Source organism: Tupaia chinensis, unplaced genomic scaffold (assembly GCF_000334495.1).
Source record: "Tupaia chinensis unplaced genomic scaffold, TupChi_1.0 Scaffold143775_1, whole genome shotgun sequence".
NCBI lineage: Eukaryota > Metazoa > Chordata > Mammalia > Scandentia > Tupaiidae > Tupaia > Tupaia belangeri.
In genome coordinates, this window is record NW_006203624.1 from 213,594 (window position 1) to 227,875 (window position 14,282).

At 37.6% G+C, this 14,282-nt stretch overlaps 1 protein-coding gene across 1 annotated transcript in view; it reads right to left on the minus strand.

Moving 5' to 3' along the window:
* Positions 1 to 14,282, minus strand: part of SLC30A7 (solute carrier family 30 member 7) — an 88,346-nt gene that overhangs the window by 73,337 nt on the left and 727 nt on the right. The window contains exon 3 of the mRNA XM_006164973.3: positions 660 to 773. Within this exon, the coding sequence (XP_006165035.1) occupies positions 660 to 773 (114 nt within the window). The remainder of the gene's footprint in view (positions 1 to 659; positions 774 to 14,282) is intronic.

Below are 14,282 nucleotides of genomic sequence, written 5' to 3' on the forward strand. Positions count from 1 at the left end.
GAGTGCTTTCTTACTTTTCTTCTCTCCCTCTGTGTCTCTTCCTGGTGAAAATACATGCCTTCTAGCAAATTTTTTAAAAGAAAGAAAAAAGGTGAAAAATTCTGCTATGTAGTAACAATCTCAACTAAAATTTTTTTGGTAATACCAAAGTATCCTACCCATTAAACAAAAGAATTAAGGTACAAATATTGGGCCAGCCAGTGGCATGGTGGAGCGGCTGGACCCCGCATAGCTGACTGCACAATCTGAGTCCCAGACCTGCTGACTTGAAAAACACTCAGTTCATGTGTGTATGTGTGTGCCAAAAATCTCAAAAGAAGAATGTAGGAAAAGGGATTAAGGCATGGCCATACCCCTGGTGGGTGATCTCTCTCTCTCTCTCTCTCTCTCTCTCTCAACCACAGGTCACTGAGAGTATAACTTAAAAAGAAAAAGCACAGATGACAGATTCCAATTATATACTGTTCCAAACAATGCAAAATTAGTCTAAGAAGTTGTGAAAGTGGTTATCCTTGAGTGGGAAGGAATTAGAAGAGGCCTCAGCAGAGTTCAAGAGCTCACAATGTGTTCAATATGTAAAAAGTTATGGAACTTAATATTTATATTTTTCTGTATATGTTATATTTTAATAAAAAGATTTTGTTTTTTAAAAATCTTACCCGTAAGAGAATGCATCATTATCTCTCCATTTTGAAATAACAGAAGCTGCTAATCCAGCTAAAATGGCAGTGCTATCGAAAAACATGTGAAAAGAGTCGGAAATCAAGCCTAAGCTGGAAGAGAACAAACATATTTGAATATTATAATAAAATCAAATAGGCATTCTTTTCTAAAAATCTAAGATTCAACTTTGTTCATCAACAAAGACTTTGTTTCTTATAAAAGGACAAATTTAAATAAGATACAGAAAAAAATATTGAAACTCTCATACCCCCTATCTAAGAAAAATCCCAGCTGTTGCTCAGAAGGGTAGAAACAAAAGGCGTCTGTTGCTGGCAAAGGGTAGGAACCCGACCACCCCAATCTCTACCAAAGGCTGGCTGCCTCCGCAAGAGGTAGAAAAAACAGCTATTCCACTACCCAGAGATGAGGCTGAAAACCCTCCTGGGACCAGAAGCTTACACTTATATAAAGCAAACGTCTGCTACTATTGAGTGTCCAGTTCCTCCCTCCTGAACTTAGGTGTGGAGGTTGGCCAGGAGAGGAGAAGGGGAGGTACAGGAACATTAAGAATACCCATCCCACCTCTCGGGCCTCAAGATCTGCCTAAGACCCAGGTTGCAACAGGAGAACCTAGTTTCACCCCACCAAGTCTTGAATAAGGTACAAGACAACAGTAATCCACCAGTGAGGGTGCAGAGAGAGATTCCCTCATAGGGCAGATATGCAGGACACATTGAAAGCTGAGAGTGAATCAAGAACACTAAAAAATCCTTAAATATTGAAGAATAATAGGTACCACTGGGAACATTTGAAGTTTGTGGCTTGTTAAAATTAACTTGCAACAACAAAAAACACAAAACATAGCTCTAATCCATTTCCACTATTGACCAGATAGGTTCAAAACCCCCATATAAATGGCCACAGAGAAAAATAAGTGCCTATTCCTGGCCATTAATTTTAGTATCTTTAAACACAATATTTTTCAGTATTCTTTTATACACAATACCCAGCACTCAATAAATATTTATAAGACACATAAAAAGATCAGACGGTAGGGGGAACTCACTGTTAAGAGCTAAGGTGGTCAATAAAATCAGACCAGAGGGACTAGCAGTTGGCATAATGGCTAGGTCACTGGGCTCCCCCGTAGTCGACTGCAGTTTAAGTCCCGGGCTTGGTGGCTCAAACTCATGCCAGGCGCATGTGCGTTCATGCCCAAGATCCTGAGAGGAGAATGGAGAAGGGATTGTGGCATGGCCATCCCCCTTAGGGGGTGATTTCTCGCTTTCTATCTCTCTGTTTCTCTCTCTTTCTGGCAAGCGCACACGCCCTATAGCAAAAACCTCTCCAAAAAAAAATCAGACCAGAAATGGCCCAGATGTTGGAAATGTATTAAAGTATGTGGCTTAAAGCTACAGAAAATGAAAAACAAGTATACACTTTAAATGGGCAAATTACATGGTATGTAATTACAACTCAGTACAGTTGGTTTTGTTTTATTTTGTTGTTCTGTTTTTCAGACCAACTGTTAGAACAGAGGTTAGCAAGCTATGGCCTTCAGGCCAAATCAGGGCCACAATCCTGTTTTCATATACAGCTATGCTCATTAGTTTACATATTGCCTATGGCTGTTTCTACACTACAAGAGTAGAGTGGAGTTTGTGAAAGAGATCTTACAGATCTTAACGTCTGAAATATTTACTGACTTTTGTTTACATAAAAAGTTTGCTAGCCCCTAGTATAAGGCCAAAAAATAAAAAGGGATAAAAGTGAAATGTATGGCCATAATAGCATAAAGGATGAAAAAAGGAAATGAGAGTGTACTATTCTAAGGTTCTTATACATAAAGTGTTATTATTTATGATAATTTAAAAATGCATATTATACTCACTAAAGCTACTAAAACAAAGCCATTAAAAGAAGTGCAGGAAACCCTGCACCACCACAAAGTTGATGTTCTTCTACCATAGGGGCAGGAGTGGGAAACCTGTCCCCACCCAATGCCATACACAAATACACAGCACTTTGGCTGTCATGGCAGGAAAGGCAAAAATGTTGAAAAACTCTCCGACGTCCAGGCTTATGGAGTCTTCCTAAGACTGAAGCTGGGTCAAGTTAACAAATACCTCTTTGTCCTCTTCACAAACCTAGCTCTGAATAACAAACAATAACAGTCTGTAGCTTGGGGAGGGGCAAGAGAATAAAGAAAGAACATCTGTGGCATATGTACACAGAGACTACTAAAAAACAATGCAAGGTCTGACCAACTAATGGCTGATACATTAGGCCTATTTCCAGTCATAAATAATATTACTTCAATATCTACTGCTCTTTACTCACAACATTCAGCATTTGATCAAAAATTCCATTTGATCAAAAATTTCATCAAAAATTGCACGCGTGCGCGCGCACACACACACACACACACACAAATAATAAGACCTCACTGTGAAGAAAACAATCAATAGAACCAGACCAAGATAATAGTCCAGATATTGGAACTATCTTAACTCTGACTAATATGCCAAAAGATCTATGGAAAAGATGGGCAAAATACATAAATCATAGGGAGTTTCACTAGAAAAACTGGAAATATGAAAGATCAAATGGAAATGCTAGGAATAAAAAACAAAAAAGGTGCTATCATTTAGGCAATGGTGTCCTCCAAGCTCATGTTTTGCAATTTGGTCCCTAGTGTAATGACACTGGGTGGTGGTGAGGCCTAGCAGGCAGTTTGGATCATAGAGGCATGACCCTGATGAATGGATTAATGTTATCTCATAAAATGGAGTAAGTCCTAGCCCTAACAAAAAGGGGTTAGTTCCCATAAAAGCATGTTGTTACAAAAGAAACACAACTGTCCCTAATTATCTTTTTACACATTATCTGCTAACCTTTATACTTCTGTCAGTAATGTGACACAGCATGGTCCAATGCTGGCCCTATGCCAGTCCCACTGCTTAGGACTTTCCCGGCGCCAGAATTGTTAGTCAAACCAACCACTATTTTTTTAACTTCTTTAATTTATACTGTTAGTTTTGCATACACTTGACAGAGACAGAAGGAAAGTGAGAAAGCACCCCTCAGGGAGATGACCACAATACAATTCTCTCTCTTTCACTCTCTTCTTGGAATTTTGGGCACCTGTACACATACATTAAGTGTGTACTTCAAGTCACCTGGTCTGGGATCTGAATCACAACAGTTGGTGATGTGGGATCCAGAACCCTAGCCACCAAGCCACCTGGCTGGCCCTAAATCTCTATTCTTTATAAATCATCCAGTCTTTGGTATTTCTGTTAGCAATACAACAGTGAACTAAGACAAGAGGTCAATGAAAATATAAAAACAATCATACATATATCATCAACTCAGTCTTTTTTCTTTGTGTGTGTGTGGGGGGGTTAGCTATAGGGCGCATGTGCTCGCCAGAAAAACAGAGAGAGACAGAGAGACATAAAACGAGAAATCACCTCCCAGGGGGATGGCCACGCCGCAATCCCTTCTCCTCCATTCTCCTCTCAGGATCTCAGGCACGCACGCACAGGCACCCAGCATAAGTTTAAGCCACCGGGTCCAGAACTTGAACCACGGTCAACTACGTGGGAGTCTAGCCACATACCCATTACGCCAACTGCTGGTCCCTCATCAACTCAGTCTTTAAACACGTTTCCCAAGTAGAGTACCTGGTTTCAACTACCAGCTCTACATTTACTAGTTCTGTGACCATCAAACTGCTTAACTTCTTTGCTCCTCACTTTAGCCATTACTTAAACAAGGTAGCAGCATAAAAGAGTCGTAAGTTATATTGAGTCAATATATATGCAATATTGATCACAGTGCTTGACACATTACAGCCACATAAATATTCCTATTAATAATAAATTACTATTCTAATCATTTATATAATTGCATCTGCTATTACTGGAATGTGGCCTTCAAAGTTCATGTGTTCAGGTTTCATTGTGATGGGACCAAAAAGCTAGAAACATTGCTGACAGGTGGGGCCTTTGAAAGATTAGGATTACAGTCGTGATTATGGTCCCTGGTGACTGATTCCTGGTGGGTTTATAAGGAGAGAGAATATGACAAAGACTCATAGAAACAGATACACAGTCTCCTGCCCTTCTTCATGTTGTGCTGCAAGCAGAAAACCCTTACCAGATGTGACCCCCTAGACCTTAGACCTTCAAATCATGAGCTGAATTAATCTCTAGTCTCTTAAATTACCCAGGCTTGGGTATTTTTCTGTTATTACCAATAGAACAGACTAGGTATTGTTATATCTTAGAATGTCTAGAGTTCCCAAGTGTGACCCATATCCCTTAATATCTGGCTAAATACTAGAGCTTTTATCAACTGTAAGGGTTACAATTACAGAATTAGAAACTGAAGCTAAAACACGTTATTCACTTGGAAGAAAATGCACAACAATCTCTCGTAAATCATTACAAAGTATTTTGAAAAATGTCTTAAATCTTATCATTCACCAGGGTCAGCAGGTGGCATGGTATAATGTTAAGATGCTGGATTCCCACATGGCTGACCACAATTCAAGTCCCAGATCCAGTAACTTAAAAAAATCACACCAGGCATATATGCGTGCATGCCCAAAATCCCGGGAGGAGAGTGGAGAAGGTATTGTGGCATGGCCATACACCCTAGTGAGTGACTTATCTTTCCCTCTTCTCTGTCTCTCTCTGTCTCTGGCAAGTGCATGCACCCTATGGCAAATACTTAAAAAAGGTTACCATGAACTGTGTATATTTCAAAGAGATACTTGAGAAAGTCTACATGAAAATCACTTTAACTATCTCACCTATTAGTTAACTCAAAGCAGAGTAAGAATGAGTGAATAAATGAAAAACTGGAATGAGAAAATTGACATGTGAGGTCAAGGTAAGGCTCATGTTATTCATGCAATTCTCTCAGATTTGATGTCTTAAAAATTGTCCTTAAGGACCAGCAGGTGGTGTTGTAGTTAAGGTGTCAGCTCCCACATGTTTGACAACAGTTCAAGTCCCAGACCCGGCAAGTTGCAACACACCAGGCATGTGTACGTGCATGGCCAAAACCCAGGGAGGAGAGTGGGGAAGGGATTGGGCATGGCCATTCCATCTGGTGGGGGGCAGGGGGGGCATTAATTTATCACTTTCTGTTTGTCTCTGTCTCTCCTGTGAGCATATAGGCTCTATGGCAAAAACCTTAAAAAAATAATATGACAAAAAAACAAATAAAACTTGTTCTCAAATAATTACATAATCAAAAACCTACATACTTATACCAAATAAGCTGTGTAATACTACAAATAGCGATTTGGCTTTATTTATTTTATTTTGAAATATGAAAGATCCATTGAAAAATTTCTCTGTACTGTGTTATAAAACCACTAATAAAGGTATTATCGGGGATGACAGGTAGCCCAGTGGTTAAGATGCTGTACCCCAACATGGCCAACCGCGTTGAGTCTGGGAACTGGTGGTTACTTTCTCACTTTCCATCTCTGTCTGTGTCTCTCTGGTCAAATTAAAATAATAGTAATAATAAATAAAATTAAATAAGTCTGGGGCTAGCAGACAGCGTGGTGGTTAAGGGCGCTGAACTCCCACATGGCTGACTGCGGTTCAAGTCTTGAACCTGGAAGCTTTCTCACTGCTTTCTTACTTTCCCACTCTTGCTCTGTCCCTCTCTAGTCAAATTAAAATAAATAAATAAAATGATTCTAAGAAAAAAAATTATTTTTTAAAAAAAGATATTATCTATGAGGGCCAGTAGATGGCGTAGCAATTATGTCACAAAATGCCCACATGTCCAACCACTCTCTGAGTCCCGGACCTGGTGGCTTGAAAATTACACTGGGCGTGTGTGTATGTGTGTGTGTGTGTGTGTGTGTGTGTGTGTGTGTGTGAACCCAAGATCCCAGGAGAAGAATGGAAAAGAAGGGATTGTAGCATGGTAATCCCTACTGGGGAGTAAGGAGGTTTCTCAATTTCCCTCTCAATGTCTCTGTCTCTCTCTCTCCAGCGAGTGAACATGATCTACAGCAAAAATCTCTTAGAGAAAAAGATTATGTATGATTTTGTTTTCTACCCCCTGCTATTTTCTATTCTGATAAGGCAGTATAGTTGTGGGGATTTTATGGAATTTTTAACTGAACCTAAAGTCAATTTCAGTAAATGCATTAGTTTACATATTGAATGGGTTTATTTCACCTTCCCTGAGTATGGTTTTAATGTTTTTCTTTTTCCTTTCCTTCCTTTCTTTTTTCTTCTTTCCTTCCTTATTACTAAGACTGGGTCTTATATGTCATGTTTCTCTTGTGTCAGCCTTCCAGCTGGAAATACACGGCACCCCAGCCAGCTCTCTTTTTGACAGGGTCTCACTATGTTTTGAGCTTGTGATCTTTCTTCCTCAGTCTTCCAAGAAACTGAGATTACAGGTGCTTGCCACTGTGCCTCACCTTCAGATTGGACCAGGAACAGAACCCCGGCCTCCCATGTGTCTCAAACTGCAGTATACAGTGTCTTAGTGTACATCACCACAACTGAGCTTATTATTTTTATTGTTAAGGTAAATTTTATTATATATAAAACTATTAGTATAAATGACTGTAAATCAGTTTTAGAAGGCAGTGTATTCATTTAAATAAATATAAATACTTACTGCTTTGGGGCTTCCAGGTGACGTGGAGGTTAAAGTGCTGGACTCCCACATGGCCAACTGCAGTTGGAGTCCTGGACCTAGCAGCTTGCTTTCTCACTTTCCCTCTTTCTCCCTCTATCTCTCTCTGGTCAAATTTAAATAATAATAATAACAAAATTAATTATTTTTTAAAAATAAAATAATAAATACTTTTTAAATTAATCTACACATATACTTAGAAAATCATTGTCATGGGTTGAATGACCCCCTTCATTACAAAACTCTTATGTCCTAACTTCCAGTACCTCAAAATATTCATTTAATTAATTCAACTTAGAAATAGATTCATTGCAAATATTGGTTAAGATTAGGTTAAGGTCTTAAACAACAGAATTAATGTCCTTATAAAAAGGAGAAATTTGGAGGAAGATACAAACAGGAGACCAACACAAAGATAAGCCAGACACTGTGTGATGCCTCTCCAAGCCAATGAATGTCAAAGCCAGCCAGCAAACCATCTAAATCTTGGGGAAAGCATGGAATAGATTATTCCTCAGAGTCCTCAGAAGGAACTAACCTTGATGATACCTTGATCTCAGATTTATAGCCTCTAGAACTGAGAGACTATAAATTTCTGTTGTTTAAGTCATCCAGTTTGTGTACTTTGTTATAGCAACCTTAGCAAACTAATGTGCACTATTATTATTTTTACTACAAGTTTATTTTATATACAACCACTGGATATCAAACATTGCCTAAAAAGGGGGAAAAAGGTAAATCCCTTTTGTATATTTTAGCAACCAAGTTTCCTTCTAGAAGTTTAGATATAGCATGGCACTCTTAATATTCATCAAAAATTTAAGTAAACTTAATTTATTTAAAAATTTGCCAGAGAGCACATGCACTTTCCAGAGAGAAACAGAGAGAGAAAGCAAAAAAAGTGCTGCCGTTGGGGATAAATCATGCCACAATATTTCACGTTTTTCTCACTCCTTTTCAGATTTTGAAAAGACTTTTCCTGTTTCTCACTCCTTTTCAGATTTTGAAAAGACACACAAATGCACCTGGACTGTTTTCCCCACCGGGTCTAGGACTCGAACCACACTGTCAGCTATGTGGGATCTAGCTGCCTTAACTACATACCACTGACTGGTCCAAGTAAACTTAATTTTATTAAAATATTATTTTATTTTTAATATTAAATAAAATATGATTCTATCTGAAAAACTTCCCTCTTCTGAGATTGAAGAACATCATGTTCTCCTGATCTTTCCATTAAAACTAGTATCAAACTTGAAAATTACTTAGTTCCAAACACATAGACAAACTCATTTGAAAACCAGTCTACTTTATTTTTTTTCATTATTTATTTTAATTTTATTTATCATAATAATTATTATTATTTTGGAGATGTTTTTGCTATAGGACACGTGAGCTCGCCAGACAGAGAGAGACAGAGAAACAGAAAGTGAGAAATCCCCCCCCAGGGGGGATGGCCATGCCGCAATCCCTTCTCCTCCATTCTCTTCTCAGGATCCTGGGCATGCATGCACACGCGCCCGGAGTGAGTTTAAGTCACTGGGTCCGGGACTCGAACCTTGGTCGACTACGTGGGAGTCCAGCAACATAGCCATTACGCTAACTGCTGGTCCCCATAATTATTATTATTTTAATTTGGTGCAGGGCACATGCACTCATCAGAAAGAGGCAGAGAGAGTGAGAAAGCAAGCCACCAGGTCTAGTACTTTGAACTGTGGTCAGCCATGTGGGAGTCCAGTGCCTTAACCACTACACCACCTGCTGGTCCCTCCAGTCTACTTCTAGTCCTCTGCTTATCATATATAAAAATATCACTCATTGAAGAATGTCAATTGCATAGTGTTTCTGATTATGAATTAACATTTAAATTATACGGCATAAATTTCCCCCAAAAAAAGTAGCACAATAAATATCTAAAGTTATATGATTTACATATAAAATTTAACTTTGATAAATCATGATAGAGGAAAAGTAATTGCTAGAATTAACATACTTGTTTGAGGCTCCCTTTAAACACTAATATTTTCCTTAAACTTTTTTTTTTTTTTTGATACATACATGCACACACAAGAAAGAGACAGGATGAGAGAAAGGAGTAGAGAGAGAGAAAACCCTCTAAAGGGTCTTGTCACTCCATAATCCATTTCCCTAGCCCTTTGAATTCTCAGGATCTTGTGCACCTGTGCACACATTCAATGTGTTCTCAGGCTCACCTGGGAATCAAAACCCACAGTTGGCATGTGGCTTCCAGTACTAGAGTCCAATATGCTATGAACGAGCATATGCTATATGCTATATGCTCTGTGCCACCGAGGCTCAACCAAAATGTATTATTAACTGTAAAAAAATGACTTTCTAGAAATATTAACAAGAAAAACATCTTAAATTACAAAAGAGAAACCTGAACATTGAAATGAAATAGAATAAATATGAACAGATCATATGGCAAAAGACTTTTGAAAAGGATTTTATTCAAGGCCTATTGGAGGTGAAAACAAAGAATGGGAGAAAGAGCACCAATAAATTAATTAATACTTAAGACATAAGAACCAAACATCATGTACGAACCTTGTTTGGACTCTGATCTGTAAAACCAAACATAAAAAGAATTTATGAGACACATCTGAATACCAACTACGCATTGGATATTAACTAATCATTCTTATAGATCATAACGGTTTGGGGTAATGTTGAAAGGGTAGCCTCTTATAAAGTAGTTACGGGAAAAATTATATTTTGCCTCTTCTTTAAAACAATCCAATGGTGGAACAGGGGTAACAGAATAAAATATGCCAGGCGTGGTGGCACCTGCCCTATGGTAGAATAAAATATGCCATGTTTTTGTAAATATTAGGCCATCAGAAAAGTCATAATGCATTTTTGCATAGAAAAATGTATCATGATTTTTCCGACAATCTAATAGTAAAGTTGGGTGATGGGTACAATAGGTTCGTTATGCTCTCAGCTTTTATATATGTTTGAAATTTTCCATGATAGTAAGTTTTTTTAAAAGGTCTATTGGGGATCAGCAGATGGCATGAAAGTTGGGGCTACTAGATACCATAAGGCCAACTGCACAGATGGAGTCTAGGACCTCGCATCATGAAAACCATGCTGTGCCATGTGCATGTGTGCCCAAAATCCTGAGAGGAAAGTGGAGAAGGGACTATAGAGGGGAGAATGGAGGAGAAGGGACTATGACATGGCAATTCCCCTAGAAGGTGATTTCTCATGTTCCCTCTCTCTTTTACAGCACACACACTCTATAGCAAACTAATAAAATTAAAAACCAAAAAATTCATTGGTAACTATTACAATATAACTGTATACTATACTGGTTGTTAAACATCAATTCAAAGTTGAAGATAAGAGATCATTATACATCAGAGACCCCTTAGTAATTTGTTCCCATGAGATGGAAAAGGGAAAGATCTTAATTATCAATATATTATCAAATTAGAAAATCCTTAGGTTCCTATCATTAGTAAAAATCAGTAAACTTCATAAGCTGCAGTAAAATAATTCACTTTTCTACATTTCATTATACGATCTCTTACATTAAAAAAATTAATTCTCAGTAAAATGGAATACTTAGATGTACGTTTTTATTTGTTTGTGCCACAGGGTGAGCATGCTCACTGGAGAGAGACAGAAAGAGAAAGTGAAAAATTACCCAAGAGGAGATGGCACATCACAAACCCTTCTACTCCATTCTCCTCTTGAGACTTGAGGTATGCACACACATGTATCCAGTGTGATTTAAAAGCCACTAACTCTTATCTTGTTTAAGCAATGATTATTTTGAGATTTCTCTACAATTTGAAAACAAATTGAATGCTAGATGGTACCAAAAACAAACACATCCTTATACTATATTACTCTGAGATTAAATTTTCAATAGTAGAGCTAGCTGGTGATGTGGTGGGTAAGGCAGCTGGATCCCACATGCCAAGTGCATGGTTTGAGTCCCAAACCTAGTGGCTGGAGGAACATGCCAGTTTTATGTGTGCACCCAAGATTCCAAGAAGAGATTGAAGCATTGTTGGGACTAGTTTGGCATGAATACGTTTTTTTCTGAGCGGGGAAGGCTGTAGAAATAGATGTAATAATAAAGATATAAAAACATATAAGTATAGAAAAGTGAGGATTGGGTGGGCATAGTTTTTTTTGATGGAGAAGCTGTGACTAGAATTAGTCTTAGGTTTATTTTTTCATAGAGCAGAAAATGGGGGAAGGGGAAAATGGGATGTAAAAGAAAATGCAGAAGAAGGAAATAGAATGCAAAGAGAATAAGGGGGGAGAAATTAGAATGCAAAGTCAGTTGCTTTTGGATGAAAATCATCTGAAGATGTGAAAATAACTGGCGCCATATAATTTCTCTGATCTTTTTGGGGGACAATTTGATAAATGCATGCAACTTTTTTTAGTTTGATACTGGGCACTATTGAGGTATTGGGTATTAACAAGAAGACAACCATTGACAATAGGCAGATATTGCTTTTGTATGTAGATGCTTTTTAATAGCCCTGTTAGAGTAGCTTACGGAAGCACATATCTGCATATGTCTACAGGCAGCATGGTTTAATCACATGTTTTCAGATTGGCAGCTCTCTACAAAGCATGACCACTCCTCATGAAGGGTGCTTTCTCATTTCTTTCTCTTCATCTCTCACTGGCAAAAGCACATACCCATTGACAAAATTAAAAAACAAAAGAAATTGAACATAGAAATGACTATGACAAACAAAATGCGTTTTGGTGAGAAATACGCTCAAGAAACTTAAGTTAATTGAACCTATAGGAACAGAGATAATCAAATCATATAAAGAAACACTGATCAGTCAACAAAGAGAAGAAAAATTTCTGGTGTCTAAATACAGAAAGCCAGATTATAAAAAAGACAGAGATAATATGTATATCTGCCCAAATTATCAATGGAAATAAATTTGTACTCTACATCCACTGATAAAAATTAATACTAGAGAATAAATCATTGTGCATATGGAGGTGAATACACAGGGGCATGAGAAGATGAATACCTGCTAAATGATCGAGGTAGGACAGACACTACAGCTAGCGTTCAAAGATAAAGGACATAATATCACAATGAAAGAGCAAACTGGAAGAGTATAGAACAAGTCACCTAAAGGCAGAACAAGTCACCTGTCACTGATGTTTTCATTAGGCACTGATGCATACAGACAAGTGGTTTTAGAAAACAATAGTTTTTGTAATTTACTCAATACATTTCTACAAATCAAGTTACTATATACCTAATTTTCCATAAGAGTGAGATTTTTAAATGCTTCAAATATAAATCCCTTGAACAAGATATTTCATAGGGTGATTTATGAAATAAAGGCCAGAGAGAAATGTAATGTATTACAATACAAAGTTATAATAACGAAATGTGCATACATAAACCACAATACAATCTTGATACAATCACCACATAAGCAAAACTTACAGTATTTTGGTTGAGGAAAATGTAATATATTATAAATATTGTGTATTTATGGTAAAGAATAATTGCTCACATACAAATTAGGACTATAACAGTTTTAACATCAACAATACATTGAAGGGTGTTAATATTACGGGACTAAAAAGGTTAATTTATGATGTGTTATATTTCAGATTTGATTCCCAGAAGATTTAAAAGAGTTATTAGACATATTAAGATTTCACAGAGTCAACATGCCTTTTACACTCAAGTAGTGACTGAACCAATAACCATGATAATCTGCTCACTATTGAATATTTCTAATGAAACTAAATTGACAATAAAATTGAAAAGAACCTCATTTTTTCATATAAAAGTATACATATCACAAAGCATGGTGATATTAACTAATATCACGCTCAACAGAGAAAAGGATTAAGGATAGCAATTCTCCCTGAAAGTGGATCTTAAAGGAGATATCCTACTTAATCAGTAGAGAATAAAGCATAAATGGCATAGTTTTTTTTTTTCTTTTTTTTTTTTTTTAGGTTTTTGCCACAGGGCACATGTGCTGGGAAAGAAAAAACTGAACCAGAGGGAAAGTGAGAAATCACTACCAGAAGAGGATGGTCAGGCTGCAATCCCACAATCCCTTCACCTCCATTCTCTTCTAGGGCTTTTCCACATGCAATCCTGGGCTGGTCATGATTTTCAAGCCACTGGGTCCAGGACTCAAACCCATTCAACCATGTGGGATCCAGCTGTCTTAACCACCACACCACCTAGTGGCCCCAGGTGCCATACTTCTTAATCTGGGTTTCAAGGTCTATTTCAAAAAACCCAGGAACACCCTGAAGCTTTATTTAAAATTTTGAGTGCTGGATTTCATTAGATTCTAAAATGGGTATGTGATCTAAGGAAGTCATTAGTACACTTAGAAGTATACCGATATTAAAGACCAATTTCAAAAGACAAAAATAAAAGTAACTTAGTTTCATAAATTACACTGCAGTTTCTTCTTCCCAAAGCAATTTCAAAAAAATCCCAAAGGTGAAACTCAAAACCATCAACTCAAAAGATAAAAGCTTTTAGAACACATAGGAGACTTTTTACTGCATTCAAGACTAGAGGAAAACATGAGACAGTTTTTGTATTAGAAAAAAGAATGAATGACATATATTTCTCCAGATAACCCATTATAAACCTCTTCCCTATTCCAACACTTAGAACATCTCAGACATTCCCTATGAAAATCTCAATGGGTGAAATCCAAATGCCACTCCCCCACAGAAGGGCTGGGAACAGGTTTCTCCCAATTCCAGAAAAGTGGGAAAAGCTGAGGCATGTAAAGGGAGAAAGGGAAGATTCTTTCTATCTGCCAAAACGAGGCTGGGACTCATCAGTCTGAAGGTATTGGGGGGAAGGGGTAGAGGACAGGAGGACTGCAAGCGACAGGCCGCAGTTCTTGACAAATGCAGCCCTGCGGGACTAGTTG